General features: G+C 35.2%; 1 protein-coding gene across 4 annotated transcripts in view; it reads left to right on the plus strand.

Moving 5' to 3' along the window:
• DENND4C (DENN domain containing 4C) overlaps positions 1-26,533 on the plus strand; it is a 75,446-nt gene that overhangs the window by 17,342 nt on the left and 31,571 nt on the right. For 3 of the 4 annotated variants that reach the window (XM_085214372.1, XM_085214373.1, XM_010725695.4), the window contains 15 exons: positions 2,669-2,986; positions 9,777-10,029; positions 10,852-10,921; positions 12,132-12,301; positions 13,704-13,945; positions 14,819-14,885; positions 15,485-15,543; positions 16,791-16,935; positions 17,294-17,469; positions 20,025-20,125; positions 22,001-22,219; positions 23,147-23,292; positions 24,096-24,131; positions 24,480-24,610; positions 26,003-26,135. In XM_085214372.1, coding sequence (XP_085070498.1) covers positions 10,027-10,029; positions 10,852-10,921; positions 12,132-12,301; positions 13,704-13,945; positions 14,819-14,885; positions 15,485-15,543; positions 16,791-16,935; positions 17,294-17,469; positions 20,025-20,125; positions 22,001-22,219; positions 23,147-23,292; positions 24,096-24,131; positions 24,480-24,610; positions 26,003-26,135 — 1,698 coding nt within the window. In that variant the 5' untranslated portion in view covers positions 2,669-2,986; positions 9,777-10,026. Of the gene's footprint in view, positions 1-2,668; positions 2,987-9,776; positions 10,030-10,851; positions 10,922-12,131; positions 12,302-13,703; positions 13,946-14,818; positions 14,886-15,484; positions 15,544-16,790; positions 16,936-17,293; positions 17,470-20,024; positions 20,126-22,000; positions 22,220-23,146; positions 23,293-24,095; positions 24,132-24,479; positions 24,611-26,002; positions 26,136-26,533 lie in introns of those variants that run through there. The other variant, XM_085214371.1, reaches the window with a different exon arrangement.

Below are 26,533 nucleotides of genomic sequence, written 5' to 3' on the forward strand. Positions count from 1 at the left end.
TGGATCATAGATAATTTATGTGCCCAGTGACGTTCATATAAGGGTACTAAGAGTAGCATGTTTGCTAATTCTTGTATGAGGTATTACAAAAAGAGTGGAAAATGGCAGTGAATTCATCTTGAAGCCCTACAAGTTGTACTTTTTTGGTTGTGTTTTTTTTTTTCTTCACTGCAGTTCAGAAGGCAAAACTTCCTTAGAGTAACTGAAGTCTGAAGATCTGTTTCTATTTGTTTTGATGGCTGCTAATTTGTAGCTTAGTCTGCACTTACATTTATAAAGTGTTGCAATGCAGAAGATGCCCATGCATTGGTGAGATAGTTTTATAGCTTTTACTAAGCCATGGCTAAGATTCCTCTTGAGAAGCCATTTTGCTTTAAATCTTTGAAATGGGAAAACATTCTCAAATAACTGAGTTGTAGTGTTTACTTGAAACCTTATCATTTTGGAGAAAGGAACTTTAGAACATCTAAAAAAATTCCATAAATATTGTGCTGACATATGAAGCTTGTATGCCAAGTGTCTCAGCTGAATTGTCAGGTGACTCTGACTTCTGCCTGCCACATTACACAGATTTTCTATGAAATAAATCATAACCATAGCTAAGAAAAAAGTGTAAAATCATAGCTGTATTTGTGTGCTCCTTAGCAACATATTGCTACAGTTCATTGATCCCCACTGGAAAAATTCTGGAAAGGATTCTCATAATTTCCATTCTAGCCTTTCATATTTTAGTATTTAATTTTTTCAAGTCCTTTTCAATTAATTTCTTCTGTTTACTAAGGAAACCTACATTGCTCAATTTTAAATAACATCAATGCAATTTCTGTTACGACAGCTGTGGTCAAAAATAGAAACTGTTGTGAGCTTTTTGGCTTTGTATACTGTTACTGTTTTATTTCCTTCTCTATGTGTAAGCGTTTTTTAACACTGAGAGAACATGATGTTGGGCATTGAGTACTTGTAGGGGGTAGTAAAAGACTGGATAATTTTAACAAGAAATTTGACTTAGAAAAGCCATGCCAATCATTTTGGCTCAGGACTTCTTTTTTTTCTTTTCTTTTTTTTTTTTTTTGAAGGGAGAAGTTTTTCCCATTTACTTACTAATTTTTTTGTGTGGACAAGTTCAAGCATCTTCAGAAGTAAACTGAAACATTTTAGAATCTCAGTTTTATGATTAATCCAGTGCAAGTCAGTGCAGCTGCTGAAAGCTGCTGCTTTTCTGTTGAGATAAAGTCACCGCATAATTACTCTGGTTGAACACTAGACAGTCCTTGCCAGGTTAACGTTCAGCCAGAACAATTCTTCTTCCAGTTGATTTTGTAATTGCATAGACTCTGTTTCTGGTCAAAAGTGAGGTGGGAATGAGTAGTAACAGTATGAGGAGAGTCTTTTTAATGGAAACACTAATTTATATGAGGTTAACCTGAAGCCATTAGCCTGTGCATTTCATGATGACTTATGTACCTGCAAAGAGATTTATCACTAGTTTAATGCTGTTTATGACAGTAAGGAGGATGAATTGCAGTGAGCTGTGAAGTTGAAAGTCACTCAGAAGCTTCACAAGCAGATATGGCATTGAGGTCATTTTCTTGTTCTTCAAGAGATCTGGGGACAGAACATCTGACAATTGAACTAAACTGGAGAAAGGAGGCAGAATAGGCGTATACACCCCGACCACGTTTCTGTTAGTGGATGTTAATGTCTGCAATTACAGTGGCAACAAGGATCTTGTAAATAAGAGACACTTCTCAATTTTGGTGCACTCATGCACAGAATTGTAGAGATTGGAAGGGACCTCTGGATCATGCTAAATATTTCTCCATCAGCATTCAGAAGGATAGGTATTTAATGAAAACTGATACTTGAAATTGTACTTTTGATATTTAAGTGTAGTCTGCCAGATAGTTTTGCTCATAAAATAAATAAATAAATACATTCCACTGTTTTAAAATCAGGTGTTAAGTGAACATGCTGAGTATTTGGACAACAAATCTTTCCAAATCTAGAATGTGCAGCTGAACAGTGATATATACAGCCTAATCAGCTGATGAAATGTGGGCTTGGATATGTGATTTCTGTAAATTATTTCCGAATGTTCAAGTTGCCTGCTGAATGTGTCAAGACGCTGTTATTAGGCCTAAAATATGGAACAAAATGGGTGAAATATGCTGATGATAAACTAGTGAGCATATACTTTAAATTGTTCTCTTTTCTGAGAGGAAAAAAAAGTAAATATGATTCTGTAGACAAATTACTTAGTAAATGATGCCAGAAAAATATAGATCGTTTTCGTTAGGGGTACCTGCTTTTATTTATGGCCTGTGAAGAGCTTGAATGATCTAATAGCTAATGCCAAGCAATTTTTCTGTGCAGCTGCTGTGTTAGGAACTTTGACCTCTATATCTCACTTAAACTTCCTTGTGCTAAAACACTTCTGTTACAGTGCTAGGATTGGAATGTAATTGCCTGCCTATCGTTGAGTTTTTTTGTGTTTTTTTTTCTGGAGTTCCCCTAGAATTTTCTTGAATTCTCTGAGGACTATATAGAATTTTTTTTATTTGCTTAATTTTCTTAAATATTTTAAATAATGATAGCTTGACAACTATTTAGGAAGAAGGTTTTAGTTTGAATGCAGTGTGTTTGATTTGTTTCTCTTTATTTTCCTTAGGAGTACTTTCATAACCATGATAGAAGACAAAGGCCCACGGGTAGCTGACTATTTTGTAGTGGCAGGACTGACTGATACAGATACTTCAAACCTCTTGGACCAAGAATAAAGCCGTCATGAAAGCGGTCCGAAGGCTCCAATCACTGACATTGCTGTGATAATTAAATCAGCTGGTGAAACTGTCCCAGAGGGGTACACCTGTGTTGAAGCCACCCCTACAGCCCTCCAAGCCAATCTAAACTATGGAAGTCTTAAGAGTCCTGAACTTTTTCTCTGCTACAAAAGAGGCCGAGACAAACCACCTCTTATTGACATCGGGTGAGATATTTGTGACTCTTTAATTCCTCTTGCAGTGATGATAAAATCCTGCTCTTCACAGATGATACTGAAAACAGATATGCAAAAGCTAATCAAACCATATAGTTTGGAATATGTATTACTTGTTTCGTGTATCTGTGTGGCATTTTTATTCTAAAATAAGTTGTCAGTCTTCTAGTGAACTTGTCTTTCTGAAAGGAATGAGAAAGCTTTAACTTGACATTACACATATACCTAAATATGGAGCAAGTCAAATAGGAGAAATAAAGTTCTCTGCTGCAGGCTTTATGAAAGGTAAGATAACATTATAAAATCAAGGTATATGAGTGGTATTGTGCAAACTCAGAAATGTAATCTATTTCACCTGGAAGTGATAACTTAAGAAAAAAAAAAATCAGTTTTAGCTCACTTTAAGGTGAAAGATTTCACTTTAAAATGGAAGTACAGTGAAAAAAAAGATCTAAATTTAACTACTTAACCAAATGTCTTGAAGCCTGCCTTAGAAAGAGGTGAGAGATTTTACGAGGTTGCTTGTAAGTTCTGCCATAATGAGCTGCAAACAGTTTATATAGTCTGTTGACAACTCTATTCAGGCTTGTATCTCCAAAACAAAACAACAAAAAAAAAACTATTTTATTTTTGCCCAAAGTATAGATTTCTACAGGTTTACCAGTATACTGTAGTTGTAAGCCTTTAATATATTGTACTGTATCATGGCGTCTATGACATTTGCATGCTTCCTGAAATTATTCATTTTCTCTTGATTACATGTGATAATTTTTAAGTATATGCTTAAATAACTCAAACCTTTTTCATCTTCCAGAAATACAAAGGTTTTTTTTTCCCCTGAAGTCTAAACCGCAGCTTGTTTTAAGTCAGTTAACTTTAATCAGTGCTGACTTTCAGAATGGAAAAGTTACTGCTGATCTCCAAAACTTTTTAAAATATTAGGCTTACTTCTGAAATGAGCTTGAAAGTTGTACAGATGAGTGCTGTCTTTTTCAGTTTCAGTCTCTACAATACAAATATTTCAACTGCAATATATGCAAAATTGGTGCTTAATAAATGAAAGGGAGTTTGGAAGCTCTGAACTAATTTTATATTTAAGGGATTCCAAGTTTCAAATTTTAAGGTGTGTGATCAAAAAATCCCCCCAAAGTTTTGAGTTTTGAGGTGGTGAGTGTAATAATTTTGTACCATCTTGAGAAATGCTTCATCTGTAACAACTCATGCAGCACTGCAGTATTGTCCAAATTGCTCCATGTAGCACTGTTTCTTTGTTCCTCTGGTAAGGACATTGTAGAATTACTAGGAAAACAGAATTAGTAGAGCAAAAGAAAATGGAAAATTGGTGGGGGCAACTGCTACAATGGTGGTAATCTAATAAATTTGTTTGCTTTTCCTCATTTAGTAAATAAGCAATTAAGAATAAAGTAAAATCACATATCTTTGTCGATGGCAAAAGTAGTTAATGTCATTTATAAGCTTAAGCATGTCAAGCACAATGACTACATACTCTTTGGACTTAGAGTTTGTGAATACCAGCTGATGAGCGGAGTTGAGTTTGGGGAAAAAACTAGTAGTGAAATCTTGGTAACAAAGTGAGTTACGTGACAAGATCTGTGATCTGAAGATCATAATACAAGTTATATAGTTAACCTTATGTATTCAAATTTTAGTAAATCTTGGCTATCTAAACTATGTCCTAATGTTCTTCAGTGAAACTGTGATTTTAAAATAGTTGTTTTCTGTACGTGTGCCTGAAACTACAGGATAACTGTTGTGATATGTAGAACTGCAGTTTGTGACTGAGTTATGTGATAAACTCCACTAAGTTTCAGCAGGAGGAAAAACTTGCAGAGGAAAATTGTTGAAAGTGATATCTAAACCACCAGCCTTCATCCTATGCTTCTGTGGCAGGGACTCTACTAGTATGTGTTTATTTTCATGTCCCTTCAACTTTTGGAACTTGAGTGCTTGGATCAGCTTTTTGCTTATCAATTGACAAGCAAAATAGAGGAATATCTGTCTACTATGAGCTTTCCAGGTAGATCTGTTCTTTTTAAATTATTGATATTTGGCAAGTAGCTTTTTATTCTGTACTTTGTTATGCACAGATCTAGTAAGAGTGTCACACTTAATAAGTAGTGGCAGACTTTTCTCTCTGAGCAGTGGTGCATATGAATGTTTTTCCCTGCTGCTCCTGCTTTTTTGCAACTATTTTCAAAAGATGGTTCGAGCAATCTGCTTTGTGAATTTCAGTGTGTCCAAATACAAGTGAAATTTGGACAAGAGATGTATTTTAGGCCAAATGTACTCTCTGAAGGCTAATTTATTCTGTTTTGTTGTGGTTTTTTTTTTTTTCAGTTGGAAGTTATGTGTGAAAGAATGTTTTAGCTTTAATCGTCCTTTGAGTCAGCTGACACACTAAATAGACTTAGTAGAGGAAGATTATCTCCTCAAAAGGGTTAAATCCATAGTTGGATATTGTTTTAATGTGTAAACAAACAACTTTATAATGTAACATATACTACTATAAGACAGGCATATTCATTCAAATGATGAATATTTTTACTTATCTCACCATCTGAGCATTCAAATAAACATTGTATATGTGTGTGTATGTGTATATGTGTACAGTAGTCCTGAAAGATTTATATATATTTTTAGGGAAAAGGATTAAAGAAATGCTGCTTGGAGGAATGTGCGAAGTGAAAGCGTTGTTCTGCTGTTTCTTTGTCATCTTCCTCGTGTTCTGTTTTTCTGTGCCTTCTATGCTGTTTCCATCCCATTGTCAGACCTTCCTATTCTTCTCCTGGTTCTTAAGCTGTAGGGTCTGTAAGCTGCTAGCGACTTCCTATTATAGCTGCTCACTTTCATATTGTCTGCCAATCATTTGACTTGCAACTGTGATTGTTTTTAGTTGGAAGAATAAAGATTTTATGCTAGGTCAAGGATCTGTAAGGTCTTTTTCTTTGGTACAGTTTTAAAATTCAGTACTTTAAGTGTATGCATTGGTAAATAATTCAGCTACTAGTCATTCTGTTGCTTTCTTCCCAAATATTTTTCTTGATATTCCAAAAGTCAGCAAGAACTGAGATGTGAGGTTTGTTTCCGTTTAGGTACAGCGATACATTGAAATAAGATTTCTCTGGTGAGGGAGATGATTGTCTCCCTTTGTTCTGCCCTTCTGAGGCTCCAGCTAGAGTACTGTGTATAAGACTGGGGCCTCCAGAATGGAAAGAACATGGAGCTTCTGGAAAGGGTCCAGAGGAGGGTCATGAAGATGATCCAGGGCTGGAGCACCAATCCTATGAAGACAGGATGAAGGAGCGGGGCTTCTGGAAGAGAGAAGGCTGTGGGAGGAGACCTTACTGTGGCCTTCCACTATGTAAAGAGAGCTTATAGACCTGAGGGAAATGAACTTTTTACATGGGTAGATAATAGGATGAAGGGGAATGTTTTTGTACTAAAGGAGAGGAGACTGAGATTGCATGTCAGGGGTAGTTTTTTACTGAGAGTGCTGAGCTGCTGCAGCAAGTTGCCCAGAGAGGCTGTAGGTGCCCCATCCCTGGAGGTGTTTAATTCCGGGTTCAGTGGGCCCTGGGCAATTTTATATAGTACTTGATCTGGCAGCTGGCAATCCTGCCTGTAACATGGTGGTTGGGACTTGACGACCCTTGAGATCCCTTCCACCCAAGCTGTTTTGTGGTTGTCTTCTCACTGGATTTCAATTGTTAGGCATAGAGGAGAATTCCAGAAATGGTTTCTCACATGGAGGGAAAGCTGACAGATAAATGCATTTAAGTATAAGTGATTTTGATCTTTGTAACACTTTCTGTAGAAGAGATCAAACAGAGTCCTAAATTTCTTTCCTTAAGCAGAGTTTTTACATTACTGAGTAATGCTTAAGTTTAGTAACTAATGCAAATAAATATATGTAAATAAATACTAAATTTATTAATTAAATTGGAAGCTTTAGTTTGGTTAGAGCTTCTGTGTCAAGAGTGCATCTCATTCTGTGTAACTGTTTTCTGAAAGTCTGCATGAATTGATTGAGCTAATACTTTTCTTTATTAAAGATGTGAACTTGAGTTTCAGGGAGCTTGAGATAAAATGGAGATTATCTCACCAGCCAACATCTTCCATTGTTCCTTAAAACCCACTAGTGTGACAACTGCAATAGAGTATTTGGAACATCCCAGGATAATAAAGTACACTTACATGTTTAGATAAATAGTAATAGTAGTGCCAGTAGAAATAGAAGGTAACTCTTTTCCCTCTGCTTGACCCTAATTCTGACCCCCATTGTACATAGTGTATTTTCATTCTATAATATTTGTATTCTGCTTTATCTTAAATGAGATAAGAATTATGAAGAGTTATTTTGCATAAGGACTCTAAAGGACAGAAAAATAGTTGGAATTTCAGGACAGCTTTCATTTTTTCTCTTGCTTTATGGGAGAAGTGATTCCACTGTTACAGTCCTGAAAATTGGTTAGCCTCTTATATTCTAGAAGCATTTGTGCACATCAAGTTCAAGAAATTCAACAAGACCAAGTAATGGGTCCTGTACTTTGGCCACAGCAACCCCAGGCAGTGTTACAGGCTTGGGGCAGAGTGGATGGAAGACTGTGTGGAAGAAGTAGACCTGGGGGTGTTGGTTGACTCTCAGCTGAACATGAGCCAGCAGTGTGCCCAGGTGGCCGAGGAAGCCAATGACATCCTGGCTTGTATCAGAAATAGTGCTATGTGCAGGATATTCATTTCCCTGTACTCGGCTCTGATGAGGCCACACCTTGAGTACTGTGTTCAGTTTTGTGTCCCTCATTATAAGAAAGGCATTGAGGCCCTGGAGTGTGTTCAGAGAAGGATACTGAAACTGCTGAGGGGTCTGGAGCACAAATCTTATGAGGAGTGGCTGGAGAAGTGTGAGTGTTCAGTCTGGGAAAGAGGAGGCTCGAAGGAGACCTTATAGTTCCCTACACAATAGGGGAGGTTGTGGCGAGGTGAGGGTTGGCCTCTTCTCCTGTGTAGCTAGTGATAGCACTAGAGGGAATGGCCTCAATTTCAATAGGGGAAGTTCAGATTAGATTTTAGGAAGAATTTATTCTCTGAAAGAGTGGTCTGGTGCAGGAATGGGCTGTCCATGGAGGTGATTGAGTCAGCATCCCTGGAGGTGTTCAAGAAACATTTAGGTGTCGTACTGAAGGACACGGCTTACTGGCGAATTATTAGTGGTAGGTGGAGGGTTGGACTAAATTATCTTATAGGTCTTTTCAAACCTTGGTGATTCTATGTAAACCTGTTACATTGAACTGCCAGAGTCATCTAATTAATGTGATCTTCCATCTCAAAAGATGTCAGCTGACAGGTTTTTTTGGATAACTTTAAGTTGTTGTGTTCTAACGGAAATGCATTTAATTGAAATAAAATGTGACTGAAACTTCCGTTGGAGAATGGTCTGTTAATATTCTCTTTAGATACATTTAGTGGAGTACTATTTTGGAAGTGACACAGCTCAGAAATACTTCTGGTATGCTCTTTTTGAATCCAGGGTTACACCTTGAATTAAATGGAACAAAAGTGTGTTGAGCCAACTCTTTACGTCTTAAAGAATTATTGAAGGTGATCATGTTGTCTCCCATGAGCTAACCGAATAGATTTGTATTGCAGGCTAATGACTAGCAAATTGTTTGATCTCTTTGTTTTGTTTAAGAATTACAGGTTTATAGTTCTCATCCTCAGTACTATGACAGGATGTTTTGTTATGTGGAATCTGAATAAACAGTAATATTTATGTATGCATATATATAAATGCCTCTATATACATACTGTTTTAAAAGTGGTCAACAGTCTTGAAAGAGTTTTGAAAGGTATGTTATTTTGGTAGTTCAGAAAATTATTGTATTGTATTGTAAAAAGAACTTTTTTAGCTTATATCTCTGACTACCTTGAGCTTTCAACTAGTACTTACTAGCAGCCTGTCAAACATTTAGGACCATTTAACTTTAGGAACGTTAAAGATGCCTGCCTTCCTGTGGGAAAACTGCAGGTTGAATCTTTGAAAACTGAAAAACATCCATTACAGTTTCATTACATTTTTCCTAAATTTTAACATGAAAAACAGTTTGAATATGTCAGGTACTCTGTAGGTACTCTAGAGAATAAAGTCATTGCTATTTGGAATAAGGAGTGGAACACTGAGCTTGTCTTAATGTTTGTATGTTTAAAAGTACACACAGATGTGTAGTTTGACTTCCAGTGTTTCTTGTCATAGTCAGATTTCAAGGGCTGCATGTTCAGAAAGGACAGAAGTACAAAACTTTATCTCATTTAGGTAAGAATACAGCAATGTAAGCTATTGATCTGGCTAAAAAAGATCCAGATACTGTTTGAAGGCTTCAGTATGGGTGTTTAGGATATATATTCTGCTTTCTAGGAATACAGTCAGCTCTAGTTATTATGTATTATTTTTTCCTTCTCTGTAGCGTTGGGCATTTTTTTGGTGTGCATGTGCCTGCTATTTGTTTATTTATTCATTTTTGTTATAGCCTTGGAAATACTAACCAAACTATGAATATAAACCATTACTATCTTTTTTCCCCCATAGGAAGCAGACTTCTGTATCTCTTACATCTACACAATTTTTTAATAGGAATTGTTTCTAAGAAGTACTCAGATGTACTGTGTGAAGCAGATGCTACTGTCTACTAGTTCTTACATTTGCCTACATAGTTTTGTACGTACCTGAATGCAAGTAATATTTTTGTTTCCTTCCTGTCTGCAGGGTTCTATATGAAGGGAAGGAACGTATCATTTCAGGCTGCGAAGTGGTTCAAGCTACTCCTTATGGTCGTTGTGCTAATGTTAACAATAGTTCAGCTTCTTCTCAACGGATCTTTATCACATATCGAAGGGCTCCTTCAGTACGACCTCAGAATTCATTGGCAGTGACAGATATCTGTGTTATTGTTACCAGCAAAGGAGAAACTCCTCCTCATACATTTTGCAAAGTTGATAAGAATTTAAATTGTGGTATGGTGAGTATTTAGACGTTTTAAGTTTTGTTTTTTTTCTTTAATTGCAAATGAAGTAAGAGAAAAAAGAAAACAATCGCAAAAGAGGTAGTTCTTTGGAATCTTCTTGCCACTGCTCAGTTGGTGTTCTATGACTGCATAATTCTCTCTCTCTTTATACCATGTGTATGAACAATTTTATAGTATTTATTATTCTGATTTTTTTTTTCCTTTTCTATTAAAAGAAATTTCTTAATAAATTGTTTCTATTGATACATAAGAATGTTAGTTACTGCTTACACTTTTTTTTTTTTTTTTCAGTCACTTCATATTTATTTAGTCTGTTTTGTATTTAGTTTTCTCTGGCTGCAGTATGCAATTTTTTTTCCTCAAATGGTAGACAAACTACAAAAACAAAACAAAACAAAACACAAAACCCAAACCCTGTGTAAGTAGTCAGTTTATGGTAGTACGTTTAAAGCTTCTAATGATCTTGTTTAGAATTTTACCACCATTGATGAGTCTGCCTTTAAGTAACCGAGAGAACTGTGTGTGTGAAAGCTGTAAGTGATCTGCTTCACAATTCTATGTTCTGACATGGTAATAAGTCAAAGAATAGTGTGGTGGTGTGATTATTTTATGCAAATACACAATCTCTAAAAATTTGAGACTGGCAAATTCTTCATTCTATGAGTAAAATACACTCAGTAGCCAAACAGTAGTGTTTGTTCTGTAATACTTTGTTTCTGTTCTGTTTGTAAGTGGGAGTATATTCAAATGCTTATACTTCATTTCTTGCCTATTGTCATCTTTGTTGGTTCTTACCATGAATTTTGTGCCTTTCAGTGGGGCTCCAGTGTATACCTTTGTTATAAGAAGTCTGTGCCAGCTTCTAACTCTATAGCATACAAAGCTGGTAAGTAATTTCAGAAGCAGACTGTCTGAACGTATTAGCAGAAGAATTCAAATACCTTCTGAAATAAATAAAAAATTCTAAAAGCTCAAGTGTTATCTATTGTAATTGTCTTCCTAGAGCATGTCAGTTGAAATCAGCTCCTTTAATGCTTCCTCTGCTCAACTCAGTTTTTCCCAGAGGAATGGGGGAGGGAAGCCTTCATAGAAAGAACATGTTGTGTTTATTTCATTTATATCATGACAGAATAGGTAGCTTGGGAGTTTAAATGGACTGCATAGCAAGTACTGCATGTGTAATGAATTACTTCATATTTTGTGTTGTGTTGGTGGTGATGGAGTAGGAGTAATTGAGAATTCCAGTCAGCCTTATTTGTATTTCCTTTAATGTTTCATACCAGATCAACATCTTTCAAAGAATTTGCAAATTAAATGTGTTCATTTTAAGTTCTACAACTATTCTCTTATTTCATAGTAAAGGAGGGTAACAATAAATAAGTGACAGGAAAGCCTTTTAAGTTTGGGTTTTATATGTATATTTAATTTATTGCTATTGATTTTTTTTCCTGAAGAAGTTGAAAAAGCTTCCCAAGTAGTGTCTGCTGAGCATTAAATGCAAGAAATTCCTTTGAGACGAGTAAACTGCTAAATAGGAATTGAATGCATAGATAACAAAGTCAGTGTAACATGAAATGAGTGAGATGAACTGCAAAAGTGAACTGATACTTGTGTGTCCATTTTCTACAAGCAAGACTTAGCTGTACTGCTGAAAACAGAGTAAAGAATTTTTTTAATTGAACATATTAAGTGCTTAGCAGAAAATTTGAGGAGATAGCTAGTTTACCTTATTTCCAGTGGAGACACTGCTATACAGTAGGTAATTTATCACTTTCTTTATAGGGATTTCTTTGTAACAAAATCTGTTTCAGTGGCACATTTAAATAACAGATAATTCCCAAAGTCAAAATACTCAGTGGTTAGTTTTTACTATGTAGAGATACTTGAGCAGTTATTGAAAGAGAATTTTTCAGCATTCACGTGAACTTTCTAATTGTTACTAGGATGATTTAGCCTTACTGTTAAATGAGTTTATTCTGTAGGTGTAATCTTCAGCTGTTAAGTTCTGATAAGCAGCAGACATATTTTGGAGAATGTGTAGCTTATATAGGGCTTGCAAAGCAAATTCACTAACTTTTCATTTTCCCATATTGAAGGCTTAATTTTCAGATATCCTCAAGAGAACTATGAATCATTCCCACTGTCAGAGTCTGTACCTCTCTTCTGCCTTCCTATGGGAGCTACTATTGAATGCTGGGACCCTCAAACCAAATATCCACTACCAGTCTTCTCAACATTTGTACTGACCTGTTCTTCTGCAGAAAAGGTATAGCTACACATTGTGACTGCTTTTTGCTTTAATTTAATTTGCTGATTAAAATATCCATAATCTCTTCTGTGTTTGACAGCCACTACCAAAGAAATGATTAAATATTTCACTTAGAAAACTGTTATGTCATAAACCTTATTATGAGACAGATGTAAACGGAAAGGAAATAGATGAAAGAGTTTGTGCTATTTAGTCATGTGTATGTAGAACGATATGCTTAGTAAAACTAACAACACAGGACGTGGATTTTTCTGTTCTTTCAAGAAAAGTTTCTGGCAACGCAAAGGTAGCCATGTTGAAGTGATGATCACTTATCAAGTATCAAAAATGTTTAAGTTGTGGTTTCCCTGTGATTACCTCAAAAGCTAGCTCCTTTGAATTGGTATGAATGGATTCTGTAGCTATCTGTGTATGTGAGCAGAAAAATAGTTCCCAGAAAAGGGCACAGTGAGGAGAGGAAAGTTAGGTACAAAGAGGAAGTATGTGACAAGTGCTCAAGAAGTGTAGATCTCCTGTTGGAATTCACTAGGTTGGAATTCACATATACATGATGTTGGAATTCACATAAACAAGCGCACACAGGCACCAAAAATGTGCTGTGTGACTCAGGCCCATGTGCATGAAGTTAGTGTCTGCTCTGTGCAACAAAAGCAGGATTATACATAGGTTGCTCTGAAAGTAATGCCACATATTAATTTCCATGAAAACTACAGCAGATATACCATAGCACCATAGCAATACTTGATTGTGCAAATTCTGAGCTATGAAACAATGTTTGTAAACATTGTCAGCTACTAGCTATGCATTTTTGCCAGTGATGAACAGGAGCCTGCAAGCCTGCATGCTTATTTAAAAAAATAAAAAAAAAATCGAGCTGCTCTTGATGGCATTGTTGCTAAGAAAATGTTGCCCACGCAGTCCATCTTTCAATAGCCCAAAGAGATGAAAGCCGGAAGGCACCAAATCTGGTCTCCATGGTGGGTGTGATAGGACATTTTAGTCAAGACTGTCAGTGTACTTCATGATCTTTTCAAAGTGGTACAGTATTATCTTCTTTTAAAAGAAAAATGGTCGTCTCTGCAAGTTTGAGCCTTCAGCTAGTCAGGATGTGGTAGTCAAAGCTGATTGTTTGTCCATTTGCAGGTTGTCCCATCTTACTGAGTGCAAATACTTAAAGAAAAATGGCATGAAGAAGAGGAAGGGAGGTACAGGGGTCCAAAAATGTTATATATTTTCTTTTATAAGGATATTTACTGTACGTTGTATATAAAGGAAAAGTAGTTTAGCAAGCTACCAAGTATTGTGTGCAAGCACCAATGGCTTACGAATGGTTCAAAACTTCTAACCCAATCTCCCGTTAAATACTTGATTTACTCAGCTGTGTTTCTTCATCTTTTAGGTTTATGGTGCTGCTATTCAGTTTTATGAGCCTTATCCTCGGGAGCTGCTAACAGAAAAGCAACAATTGCAGTTGGGTCTCCTGACAGCTGTAGAGAGAAAAGTGGTTACTTCCAAGTCCATCAATTCTAATAAATGTATCTGCCTTCTTTCACACTGGCCTTTCTTTGATGCATTTCGAAAATTTCTTATGTTCATCTACAAGCTCTCTGTCTCTGGACCTCATCCTCTTCCCATTGAAAAGTACGTTCATTATTTTTCAAATCAATATGTATAGATATCAGCTTAGGTGGTCATCTGATCTATATGTCATGCTTTCATAGCTGCTATATTTGCCCTGTCTCTTGCACTGTGTAGCTTGTATTGTACTGATAGAAATAGTTGTTTCTTCTGGTTAATCTGAGTAGGTTTTACAGTGGTAGGAGTGTGAACTGGATTGTGAACCAGATTTTACCATTGCTTTTCTGCTAGAATTTCTGGAGCCTGTTTACCTGTCATTTAAAGTTCTCAGATTCAGAACATTTCTGAGCTACAAGCAACATGCCAGTGCTTACTGTTTTGTACTTTAAATTATTAAACACAAACGCAGAGACTGCATTAGCAATGTATGTCTGTGTCGGTATTAAAACACTGCAAATAATGCAGATGATTGCTCTGTTCCCTACATGTCTGTCTATAAAAATATAAAACTTTACAAAGGTTAATTTTTGTTGTGTGGAGTCCTAAAAGTTCACTGAAATCTGTTATCTTTAAAACTGCATTAGACTTCCAGCAATGAAGTATTTTGCTTTTCCTAGCTAAGCCTCGTTAGAAACTTTGTAGTTTGGAGTTTCACTACCAGTTTGCCTAAAGGCCATTGTGTTTTTGTATTTTGTGCACGTATTTGAAACTGCCAATATTAACTTTTTGCTTTTCATGAAATGTGGGTGAGTAGGCCTTCTTTGTTTCAATTTGTGTAAATAGGCTTCTGAATGTAGCAAAACAGTAAATAAATAGCAAATGCACTTCTAGAATGTACAGAAACATAGGTATTCCAGAATCATCTGACAAACACTGTATTCAGTCCCTGCTTAGTCCCCAGTTCTAGTTTTCTAAGGTCTTACCTTTCTTTTTCAGGCACATTTCCCATTTTATGCACAATATACCTTTCCCTTCACCACAAAGACCAAGAATTCTTGTGCAGGTAAGCAAAATTTTTGCTTTCAATTTTATTTACAGTATTGACAAACCCTTCTTGCCTTCAAAAGCCTGGATTTTTTTTCATGCTGTTTTTATTACTCAGTTTTGAATATACTGCTGTAAGGAGCTGAGGGGGAACTGGTGGGTAGAATCTTCTTCTCTTACACTTTTGTATAACAGTGGGTGATATAAACTGCAGAAGCTGTCCTGCTTGTGCTTTTGAAATTTCTGTAATACGTTGCTCTTTCATTTTATAGACATCATTTGCGTTATGTCACTGGGGAGTTGTTTATGTCACTTTTCCGCCAACTATTGTTGGTCAAATGTTATTCCCCTGTGGCACTGTCTCCTCTGCTTTGTTTAATCACCTAGCAGCAGTTACATGTTCAACACTGAGTCATAAACAGTTACCTGTAATTTACGAGAATGATCCTGGTAACTAGTACAAACTTGTTGACTTAGTGAACAGAAGCTCTGAAGATTTTCTGATTTTCATCTCTTGTGTGACATTGTGACCCTACCTACCAATATTATGGATTTAAATATTATACTTCGCTAAGTTTGGAATTGTTCTTAGTAATAATGCTTTTTTATGTGTTTCAGCTTTCTGCACATGATGCATTAATATTGTCCCAGCCAGTTTCTACTCCACTGCCATTAAGGTATTAATGCTTAATCTGTTTGCTGCTTGAAACATCCTGAGCCAAATAGAAATGAGGCAAACACTGCTACAGTATTATTAATTCTCTTAAGCAGAAAGCTTAATACATTTTTTGAATACCAGGCATTGTTTTTGTTTTGTCATAGACCCATGCCTTATGAAAGAATAATATTCTGATTCTGAAATGAAGACAGATTGCCAGATCATTGTAGAAGTAAGAATTAGGCTATGGGGAAAAATACAAGATATTGAAATACATATATCTTTGGAATATATGTAGCAAGCAATATTTTAATACCACAGAGACTTTTTAAAATCTTGCATTATTTATCCCTTTCATGGATCTGTGGGAGACAGTTTTATCAAGCAATTACTTGAAATCAATCAATGCGCAAACATTTTGGAAATGGAAAATTATACCTTAAAATTGATATTTGTGGTTGAGAGTTACTGCAGCCTCTGGGAGTACTGTCTACTCTTCTAGGGCTGGAGATCCCCATAGATGTGACTTGACTTTTTATTTTCTTTGATTTCATTTTTAAGTTAAAAACCAAAATATCCCTTTTTTAATTTTTTTTCCTTAAATATTAACATACATAATATTCCATATGCAGAAAGATCTAGTGTTTAATCACATCCATTACACAGCCATTTAAGGAAAAAATTGTAGCCAGACACCAAGCTGTGAAGTAAGATGTAAGCTATTCAAAGGACAGATTTTATATCTCTCTAATCCTCTGACAGATATCAATAAAATTCCTGAAATGTCTGAACAGTATCCAAACAAATGAAATGGAGATTGAATTGCAGAAACTAAACACATTTTAATATCAGAAGGATGGATTGTTTTTTTTTTTTTACTTGATTAGTATTAGTTTTGATACTCTGATACTAAAATGGATACTGCAGTGCATGATTTTTGCCTTTATCTCATTGTTTGGAACTATTAGTGTTATTTTGTACTTGTGTTAGTTGATAATACCTTAAATCTGTTGTATTGTTACAAAAACTTAGATGCCTGTGCACATATTATAGAGCTATAAAAAGCACAGTGTCAGTGTGTTATATTGTAAGTTTCTTTAAGAGTGAATTTTGAGTTTAGGTTTCTCTGTGGCAGTACAAGTCTTGTGTTGGCGTGATAGTTGTCCAGCTATTTTGTGTGTGATAATCGTATTAAGATTACTCAACTGCTAGGTCCAAAACAGCCATCAGAAGTTCTTTTTTTCCCCTTTTCCACTCACCCCTTAGTGGAGCAAACTTCAGCACTCTACTCATGAATCTTGGACCGGAAAACTGTGCTACCCTGTTACTGTTCGTATTGTTAGAAGGCAAGATCCTCCTTCATTCTCTTAGACCGGCTGTGTTGACAGGAGTTGCTGAAGCTGTAGTAGCTGTAAGTACAAAATGTTCGGTACAGTAGCGAGGGAAATTGCTGCAAACTCCTTTATTACTGTGAAGCTGACATAAATTAGAATGCTTGATGCATCAACTGATCATTTTTCCTAGCAATATCATTTAGTTAAAATACCCTAGCATGTCTAATTGTAACTATTGAAATGATCAATGTTTTTCATAAATATTTAAGAAATGTGGTGTAAAAAGTGATCAAATGTAGTCTTTTTTTTTTTTTTACAGTAAACCAAGGTTCATAGCAGTTTCAGCTTACTGCATGTAACAACTTCACCTTTTTTTATTGTGTAATAGCTGTTGTCCTTTTTTAATGCATTGGTTTCATTTCATTTTTCCTTCAGATGATATTTCCATTTCAGTGGCAATGTCCATATATCCCCCTCTGTCCTTTGTCTCTGGCCACCGTACTCAGTGCACCTGTTCCATTTATTGTTGGAGTTGATTCACGATATTTTGATCTGTATGATCCACCACAGGATATTGTGTGCATTGACTTAGACACAAACATGGTGTACATGTAAGTTATATGGGGTTTTTACATTTATCTGTAGATGCAGAGATTGGTAAACTACGTTAGAGAAGATTTGATTTAAAACCTATTTTGTCTAATTGTTTCTGCCTGCCCACTATTCTTTTTCTCATTTCACACGTTTCTTAGAGACTTAAAATTTATTGAAGCAAGGGTCACCACTTGGGGCTGCTGAAAAATACATGATGCAGGTACTGTTATAAATGAAGTAGCAATTATAATGTACTCAACTAGGAAAATGTGCTGGAAAAGCCATATAAGAAGATTTTATTCTTATTATCCCACTGTTTTATATGTTTTCATTTTGGCTCCACCACTTTGGAGCTTGGTTTGCATGTATTTACTAAGTATTGGTATGAACAGGAAAGTTTCAGGACTCTTCGTGGCAGTTTTCGATGCTGTCTTGCAGTGAGGACACTTTGTCAGTGTTAATAAAGTGTTAATTTTTCTTAAGTTACAAGAGCTGAGTTCTCAGTGAGATCAAACAAGCAAGATGCTTTGGACTGCCTACATTTGGTACATAATATTTTCATTTAATTATGTTTTAATGCCTTTTTCAAGTAAAGGTATTGCCTGACAAGTTTTTCCACATTTTCTCTAGGAGAGGCTTATCTAGAATAACTTCATTTTGTAGTAGATCGTAATGGGAGTGCTGGTAACTGAATTAAGAATAAGTTTTTTATTTTCTTAAGTTGCTGAGTTATCTTTCCATTTTAGTCTGTTAGATCATACGTAGAAAGAATTTCTAAGCTACTTAAAGATGAAAGTGTGTGTAAGTAAATAATATGCACATTTTTTTTGTTAGGAAAATACAATCATAACTTCATCTTGTATCACTTTAACTCTTGATTGTCATTTTTACTCACTTGAGTCAAAATTAGTTTCCTGGGTCAGTTGAATGCTTTTCTGCTTTCATTATGTCAAAAAAGCCCTTTCTGTGATGTTCTACTGAAGCAAATGCTTCTTTTAAATTGCTAAAGGTGCATGTTTTATTACTAGCACCAAAGAAAGTAGTAAACAGCAAAGCAGATTTTGTTCATTTTATTTGCCTTTTTCTTCTCCTCAGTCCTTGTTTCACTGTTTTATATCAAATCGTAACATATTATGAAAGAACAACATATTGAACAAATGCAATGAAGCTAAATTGTTTATATGAAGAAAAGTATCTGGTTGGTTGGTTGTTTATTCACGACAAGAATGAAGATTAAAGTCTGGGTTGCAGAAAAATGAAGCACATAAAAGTAGTAGTAGAGAAGAGAGAAAAATGTCAAGATTCTGTTGGAATGAGTGACAGAAAGATCGAGTGCAAACCTTACTGCATTGGTTTTTGGATACTGAGCTAAAAATATTCTAATTATTGACCTCATTTCTATTCATCTGAAAAGACTCTGACACTTTTTCCCTGTGTCTTATAAGTCCATTTCTTTTTCAGTAGCTTACCTGCTGATCATCTTTTGCTTTCAGTTTTCTATATATATCATTTATACCATTTACTTGACTTACAGAGAAATTGAATGTCTTACATTTGACATGAAGTAAATGTGAGATAGTGCTGAAGATCATATAGAATTTTAAAACTTTCAGGGAGTATTAATATTCGATTTTATTTTATGCACAGCTTTTACACAATTCAGGAAAAGCATCTGAAGAATTCAATGCTGTCTAGTACATCAATGTGTCTGACTTGGTGTTTTTAGGAGAGGTTTGCTGGTATCTTCCTTATGATAGATTGAAGCTTCATTTACAGTCAGAAATACTGAATGTCTTTTATTCATTCAACATCTTCCTTAATGTTTTTTGTTGGATGTTTTCTACTGTCTTTGTGAAAGTAACATCAAAAACTTGTTAAGGAAAGTATCCTTTCTTGGGTGCAAATTTGAGAATTTGTTTTTTTGTGTTTTTTTTTTTGCATTTTTGGAACAAAAACACACTGTTTAAAGGCATGCTGTTGTGATGGGGAAAGAATAAATAAAATGGGAGATGACATCTGCAAGCATTTTTAATTGATGAAACTTGGGCTCCCTTCTTAAGTGGTATGTCTATGCCATTTGAATGCATTGATGCAGAATGCTAAATTTGCAGTCTCTCCCTCTCTTTCAACAAGTTCATACTGTATTCCAAAATGATGTTAATTTGTATCAATAGCAGTAAGGAAGTATACTATAGTATAATTAGTAATCACATACAGATTGGTGTTCCTGGATTGTACCAGTGAGAGTGATAAAAATTCTGAAAGGGAAGTCAACAATGTGAAACTTCAAACAAAAAGTCTAAATCAAGTATTAATGCAGGTCCTCCTACCAGACTGAAGAACACTTGACTCATAATTCAGTTTATACTGAAAAGAAATTCTGAGTTGATATCAATCTTCTGCCTTTTTTTTTTTTTTCCAAATTTCATTTCAGATAAACAGGGGCAGTGGACAGATTTCTTTTTAAATAAATTCCTTTTTCTGAAAATGAATTAATGTAGTCCAATGTAAGTAATTCTTTTTCTATATGGTCTGTATTTTTATATATTCTTTTATCCACCTCGCTTTTTAGATCAGATGACAAGAAGAGCACAAACTGGAAGCAGTTTCCTAAGAAGCCATGTAAAAGTCTGCTCAGCACCTTAAAGAAGCTGCACCCACAGCTGGCAGCAGGTGAAATATATAAAATAAAATGGGAAGGGATAAGAACAGAAACTGCATAAGCAGGGAAAATAAATATTAAAAGAACTACTAAATTTTCTGATACACATCTACAAGTCTTAAATTATAATTAGCATATAAATGTAAGTACTTCTTTGTAAAATGTGATGTAAATTTCTCTTTTCTTTTGCTTTTTTTTCTTTTCCTGTGATTCCTCATATTTGGAATTTTTAAATTTTTTTAAACATTTGTATCTCAGTGTCAGCCATGTTCATGAATCTGATAAAAAAATAGTAGAGGAAATGACCAGTATCTTACTTACGTGCTCAGTGCTTCAGGTATTGTGCAGATACTGGTGAATATCTCAAATGCTGACTACGAAAATAATCAGGAAGCAAAATATTGACTAAGTATTTTGTCAAAAGGAAAAAAACTGGTCATCAAATTAATAATTTGGAAAGATAAAAACAAACTTGTATCTGACTAAGCGTATTTCATGCATAGCTTCTATCTGTCTAGATAGAATCTTCAAGATAGGATGGTTCAGAGTTTGTTCAGTTGCTTTGTTATAACAGGGATAGTTACAGCTTCATAGGTATACAACAGATATTCAAAGTTGGTGAGCTACAGAAAAATGCATTAATTAGGATTTGGGCTTTCTTGACTTGGATTTGTTTATTTGTTTTGTTTTTCAGATAGTCTTTACCTAATCTATTAGAAAACATCAATTTTTTTGTATTGTTTTGTCAGCAGGAAATCCCATATGCTCTACGTGATACAGGGAGTGCTCTAAAACTAATGCCTCCTATTTTGTTGTGTTAGCCCACCATATCAGAGGCAGATGGTGGTGGTATGGCAGTAGAGGTTGAACCTTCTCAACAATATTTCATTACAAATTATAATTGTGTACCTCTGAGCAACAGATGATAGCAGAGGGGTAGTCTGACAAAATGGCATCTGATATGAAGGTGTGGATGAAGCAAGGATATAGAACTGATTTCCTCCATGAGGAATAAATGGCATCCATTGACATTCATTGATTCTTGCTGAGCGTTTATGGACACCAAACAGCAGATATGAGCACAGTCAGGTGGTGAGTGGTGTGTTTTAGCAGTGACATAGCAGCTATGAAACAGTTGGTCATCCTGGCTGGTGCAGATTTTTATGAAGTTGGCATGCAGGCTGTTGTTCATCATTGATGAAAATGCATAGTTAATGGTTGTATGTTGAAAAATAGTGTTCTGTTGCTCTATCATATAGTGTTGTTTGCTCTGTGTAGCTGTTGTAGTTTCCATGGAGGCATTATTTTCAGAGCAATCTATGTCTATAAATGCTGCAAGCTGTTTGCCAATGTTAAGTGGAGCAGAACCAATGTTCTTTTGTTATTTTATGTTATTATTTACTTTTATATAAGTCTTATAAATCTGGAACAGTAATCTGTTGCAAGTTGAATTTTCAGCAGTTTCTGCTACTCTCTTTTTTCTTGAAGAATGCCAGAGTAAACTCTGGATGTCATCTACTTTTGTTCACCATTTGCTTCAATCACTCCTTTGTGTTTCAGTTGATGTATTACTGAAAAACAACATTTAGTTGGGTGTATGTGGTAGTATTAGCAGAGAATCTCTTTGTGATCTCAGGCCACAGAGGGCTTCATAAGTTAGGAAAAACACATAAGCAGCTGCTAAAGTAACTATTTCTTACATGAACCTGATCAATTGGAAAGTAATCATGGGCCAAGGGAAAATCTAGTTTGCAGTGTAGGTAATTTCTGAATATGGGCAATAAAAAAAAAATCAAAAAATCACACCTTCATCAACATCTTGCAAAAGTTGTCTATTCACCTGCACTGCGTTTTAATACAGGATTCTATGTATTGCTGTTTGCTAGTTCACAGGAAAACTCAAGAAGGTTCTGCAGTGGAGATGACTCCTATTGAAGCAGATTTTTCCTGGCAGAAGAAGATGACAGAACTCGAGATGGAGATCCAGGAAGCTTTCCTGCGCTTTATGGCATCTATTTTAAAGGGTTACAGAACATTCCTTAAACCTATCACCCAGGCACCTTCGAATAAAGCAACTGCTGCTGATTCTTTGTTTGATCATCAAGGTGAGGTTGAGATAAATCAGCCACTGATAACACTGACAGTGTTACAGCTTCAGAATCATGGAGCTGTTTAACTTCAAAGTTTAGATTTTTCTTTGGTTGTGAAACTTATGGCTATATTTAGAATTGCAGTTATATAAAATCAACTATTCAAAATTGATTAGAACATTGATATGTGTAAACAGGAATTCTCATTTTTTTTAAGAGCTCTGATATTGAGAGAACAGTGGGATGCCCTTTCTGCTTGGCATATCTCTAAGGGCGCCTCTTAGGAAATAAAGAATGTCTTTCAAATTGGACGTAGTAAAAATGCCTAGTAATGAAGAGCAAATAATTTTTTTTTTTTTTTTTTTTGGTGCGGATGGGAAAATAAGAGAGTGCTTAGCAGAGATCAGAAACATAATAAACAATTAGCAAATATCTTCTTATTTTCCTGACCTTATCACCTTAAGTTTTCTGATGTGCTCATGTGTTGAATGCCAGCTGGAATGTCACTGGTGGTTTTTTGTCTTGTTTGTTTTTGAGTTAACTAGAAGAGATTCTTATTCCAAGGCTTGGAAAGACATAGGTGTTTTCAGGTGTAACACCTCTTCTGATATCAGAAGTTTTTTTGTTCTTGTTCTAAATGCTTTACAGTGAGGTGGTCTTCTCCTTTTCCATGCATAAAAAGCAAACAAATCCAGCAAACAAATTGCATGACTACAAGGAAGTGGCTACTTGCCATGAATCATGAGCTCTGTGTGGGGAAAATTACCATAAAACATTTTATTCTACTCTTCTGAATGCAAGTAGTGATAAGAAGTTGTTTATGCTAAGAAAGCCAACATTTTATTTATTTGCATTTTAGATAGTTTATGTTGATGTGTTCTGTGTCAGTTTTTTATGGAAATTGTAACTGGTATTTAGTTGTGTGTTCCTTTTTCTAACCAGGATTTTTGAAAAGTAGAGACCGTGCGTATGCGAAGTTCTATACACACCTCACCAAAACGCAAATATTCAGCAGCTTTATTGAAGAGTGCAGTTTTGTGAGTGACAAGGACACAGGCTTGGCATTTTTTGATGACTGCATAGAAAAGGTGAAAAACATAGTAATTTTATTAATTGAATTTTGAACAAAAATTTGCCAAATGATCAAGCTTGTAGTCAAAAACTGATTTCCATAGATAAGACATCATTTAATTGCCTATAGTTGTATGAGTAAGATTGATGTTACCCAGTTTTGTTTTTTGAAACAAAGTCTCTTCAGCATGGCTCTAGTCCAGGTAGGTTATTGAGTTCATAGCTTCATTTGAAAAATGGCAAGTTCACAAAATAAAATTTAGGAGCTAAAGGACTTTATGCACTGTTAATTTGTATATGTATAGAACATTCATTTTTGCACCAAGTTCTTACAGAGTGAATCTCTTGATTCTGTATTGATTCTGATCATTTAACATTTTGAAACACCTCATGGGATTTTTAAGTTTCCATGCATTTTTCTTCTGAGTATCGAGCATCTAGGGTATGCATCTAGGCTGTGCTGTGTTTAATAATGTTAATAACTTAGTGCAGGTTATTAATGTGTCACAGACTTAGATTTTCATATTGAAAGTATCTGCTTAACAGTAGTTTCTTTCAATTAAGTTAAATTAAATTGCTTTCTTTAACAGATTTTAAATTATGTTTAGGCTGTAATTTTAACGTTGAAAACATGATGATAACTTCCTTTTCTTGACTTCAGTGAAGTAATTCTATGAAAGAGAGCATAATTGTTTCCAGAGTACTGTGGAAACTTAAGTGCTCATTTGATGCATCTGTAAATCATACAGCTGTAATAAGGCTATATAGGGTCTTCTTTAAGTTAAGAAAAAGCTCTAATTTTTTCTTTCTTTTTCCTTAGCTCTTTCCAGATAAAGGAACAGAAAAAGGAGATAAGGTACTTTGTCCCTCAGAGTTTTATCGTGAAATAAAAATGACAGGCCAGGGCTGTACACTTGAATGTTGAGAGCAAACATAAATGATATGTGTTTATATTGTGCTTACACACAATATATAAAATACATATTGAAAATGTACTTTACACATTAAAGTGTATTATATTTTAATCATAGATGTGATATATATATATAGTGTTAATATTAACATATCTAAACATATATTGTAATATATATAATATAATGTTAATTGTATTTATATGTGTATATATATATACAGCATATATATAATGTTAATTATATTATCCTGAAACTACTTTCAGAGTTCAGATTACAAATTCTGTTTTCAGGTTGATGTAGATTCTGTTGAAGATGCACGGTTGATTGAGCTTGATGAATCACAAAAAAGTGAACACACAGTGTTTGTAATGCCACCAGAACCTCCCCCTGATGATGGACAAGACCGACCTCCAAAATACAGGTACAGTTCAAAGAACAAAATAGAGAAGAACTGAAGTATTTGAATGCTTATGATGTTAAACAGTGCAAATGTTCCAACTCAGTTCAAAACTTATAATAAGATGTTATGAATAACATCAATAAAAATGTGATCTGTTTGGACTCTGCTAACTTTTTGAATGTCTAGAGGTCAGTATTTTGTGTATGTTTGAGGGCAAGCAGATTTTGGTTCTAAGCTTTTACTAACTGTTTGCCAGATTTATAACAATTCTTTGTTATGAGTGTGCCTTGAAATTAGTGCCTCTTATTTTATTATATTTGCCTATCACATCAGAGGCAGATGTTGGTGGCATGGCATAGAGGTTGAACCTTTTGACAGTATTCCATTACATTTTGTTGCCATGTGACAGAATGCAGCAGAGGGGCAGTCTGGCAAAGTGGCATCTGATATGGAAGTGCATCTGAAGCAAAGGGGTGTAACTGAATTCTTCCATGTTAAAAAAGTTGTACCTGCGTACATTTATAATGCTTGCTGAATGTTTATGGAGACCAAGCAGTAGATATGGTCACAGTGAAGTGGTAGGTGATGCATTTCACCATCATAGCAGCTGTGAAACAGTTAGTCATCCCTGCTGGTGAAGATTTTTGAGCTTGACATGCAGGCTGTTATTCATCACTGGTGAAAATACATAGCTAATGGTGGTAACTGTGTTGAAAAATAGATTTTTGTAGCTGAGAATTTGCTCTATCTTGTAATGTTATTGTGCTTTGTAGCTGCTGGTGGTCCGTGGAGATAGATAGGAAGCATTACATTTGGAGTAACCTATGTATTCAACATCTATCTGTCATTGAGCCATTTAGGTGTATTTTGTAGTACCTTGAGTACATTCTTTCTTTCACCCACAGAGGATGAGTAATGGATCTTCCCAATATTACTGATCTCTAAGAGATGAACCAAAAACAAAGAAAGAGAAAAAGCTTTTCAAATCCTTTCATTCAGTGTTTTTCAGTCCTATGCAGGAAGTGTGGAGTTTCAGCAAGTGTATATATGCTTTTTCTTACTCTTTCTTGGATGTTATAAAAGTTCTGTTTCTTGCTGTTGTCCTCATTAATTGTCATCTCTGCTTCCCTGTCCTCTGTGGTGTGGATGGCAGTCTTGTTCTTGAATTCACAGTTTACTAAAATTTAATATCCTAAGCATCTTATTTTTTTCCGTTTTCAGTATCTTTTTGAGTAGGACTCAAAGAATCTCGTCTTCTCACTCCTGCATGCTCACTTTCCTTTCCTCTTGGTTCTTTATTCTCTTTATTAGTTCTTTGTTCACAAGTTGTCTTCATAGGGCTATCAATGGATATAGGAAAAGCTTTTCTCTTTTTTTTTTTTTTTTTTTTTTTTGTTTTAATAATCTATATAGCTATAAAAACTTCCCACGACTAGATTTCAAGCTCTTTGACAGACCACAGGAACTCAAGCTCTCCTTCAGGAGACACCCAGCTGGATGCAGCATTTCAAATAGTCCAGCACTCATGGCAAAGAGGACGAAACAGGTCAGATATGTCTTACGGTAACCACTGTGTGAATACTGAAAGAGACAAAGTTTTTTGTAAAATTACCACTGCCTTTTTATACTACAAATTGTGCTATTGGAGAGTAGGTCTCAGTGTTGCTATTGGGAAGAAACATTTGCCAAGTAAAGAAGTGAAGAGCAAGAAATTAGCATCTGTGATGAAGGTTTATTTTCAAACAATTTTAAAGCTTTAGGCAGTAATATTTAAAGAAAAAAAAAAAGAAATTGAAAGGAGTGCTTGAATGAAAGGAGCAAAATAAAAGAGAGGGTGGGATTCAGATGCTGTTTTTTCACTTGTGGAGAACCTTAGTAAGAATGTTAAGAGAGGAAAATCAGTTTACTGTTTGTTGTTTTTAAATGCATCCTTTAAGAGTCTGT

This window comes from Meleagris gallopavo, chromosome Z (genome assembly GCF_905368555.1).
Source record: "Meleagris gallopavo chromosome Z, MGAL_WU_HG_1.1, whole genome shotgun sequence".
NCBI lineage: Eukaryota > Metazoa > Chordata > Aves > Galliformes > Phasianidae > Meleagris > Meleagris gallopavo.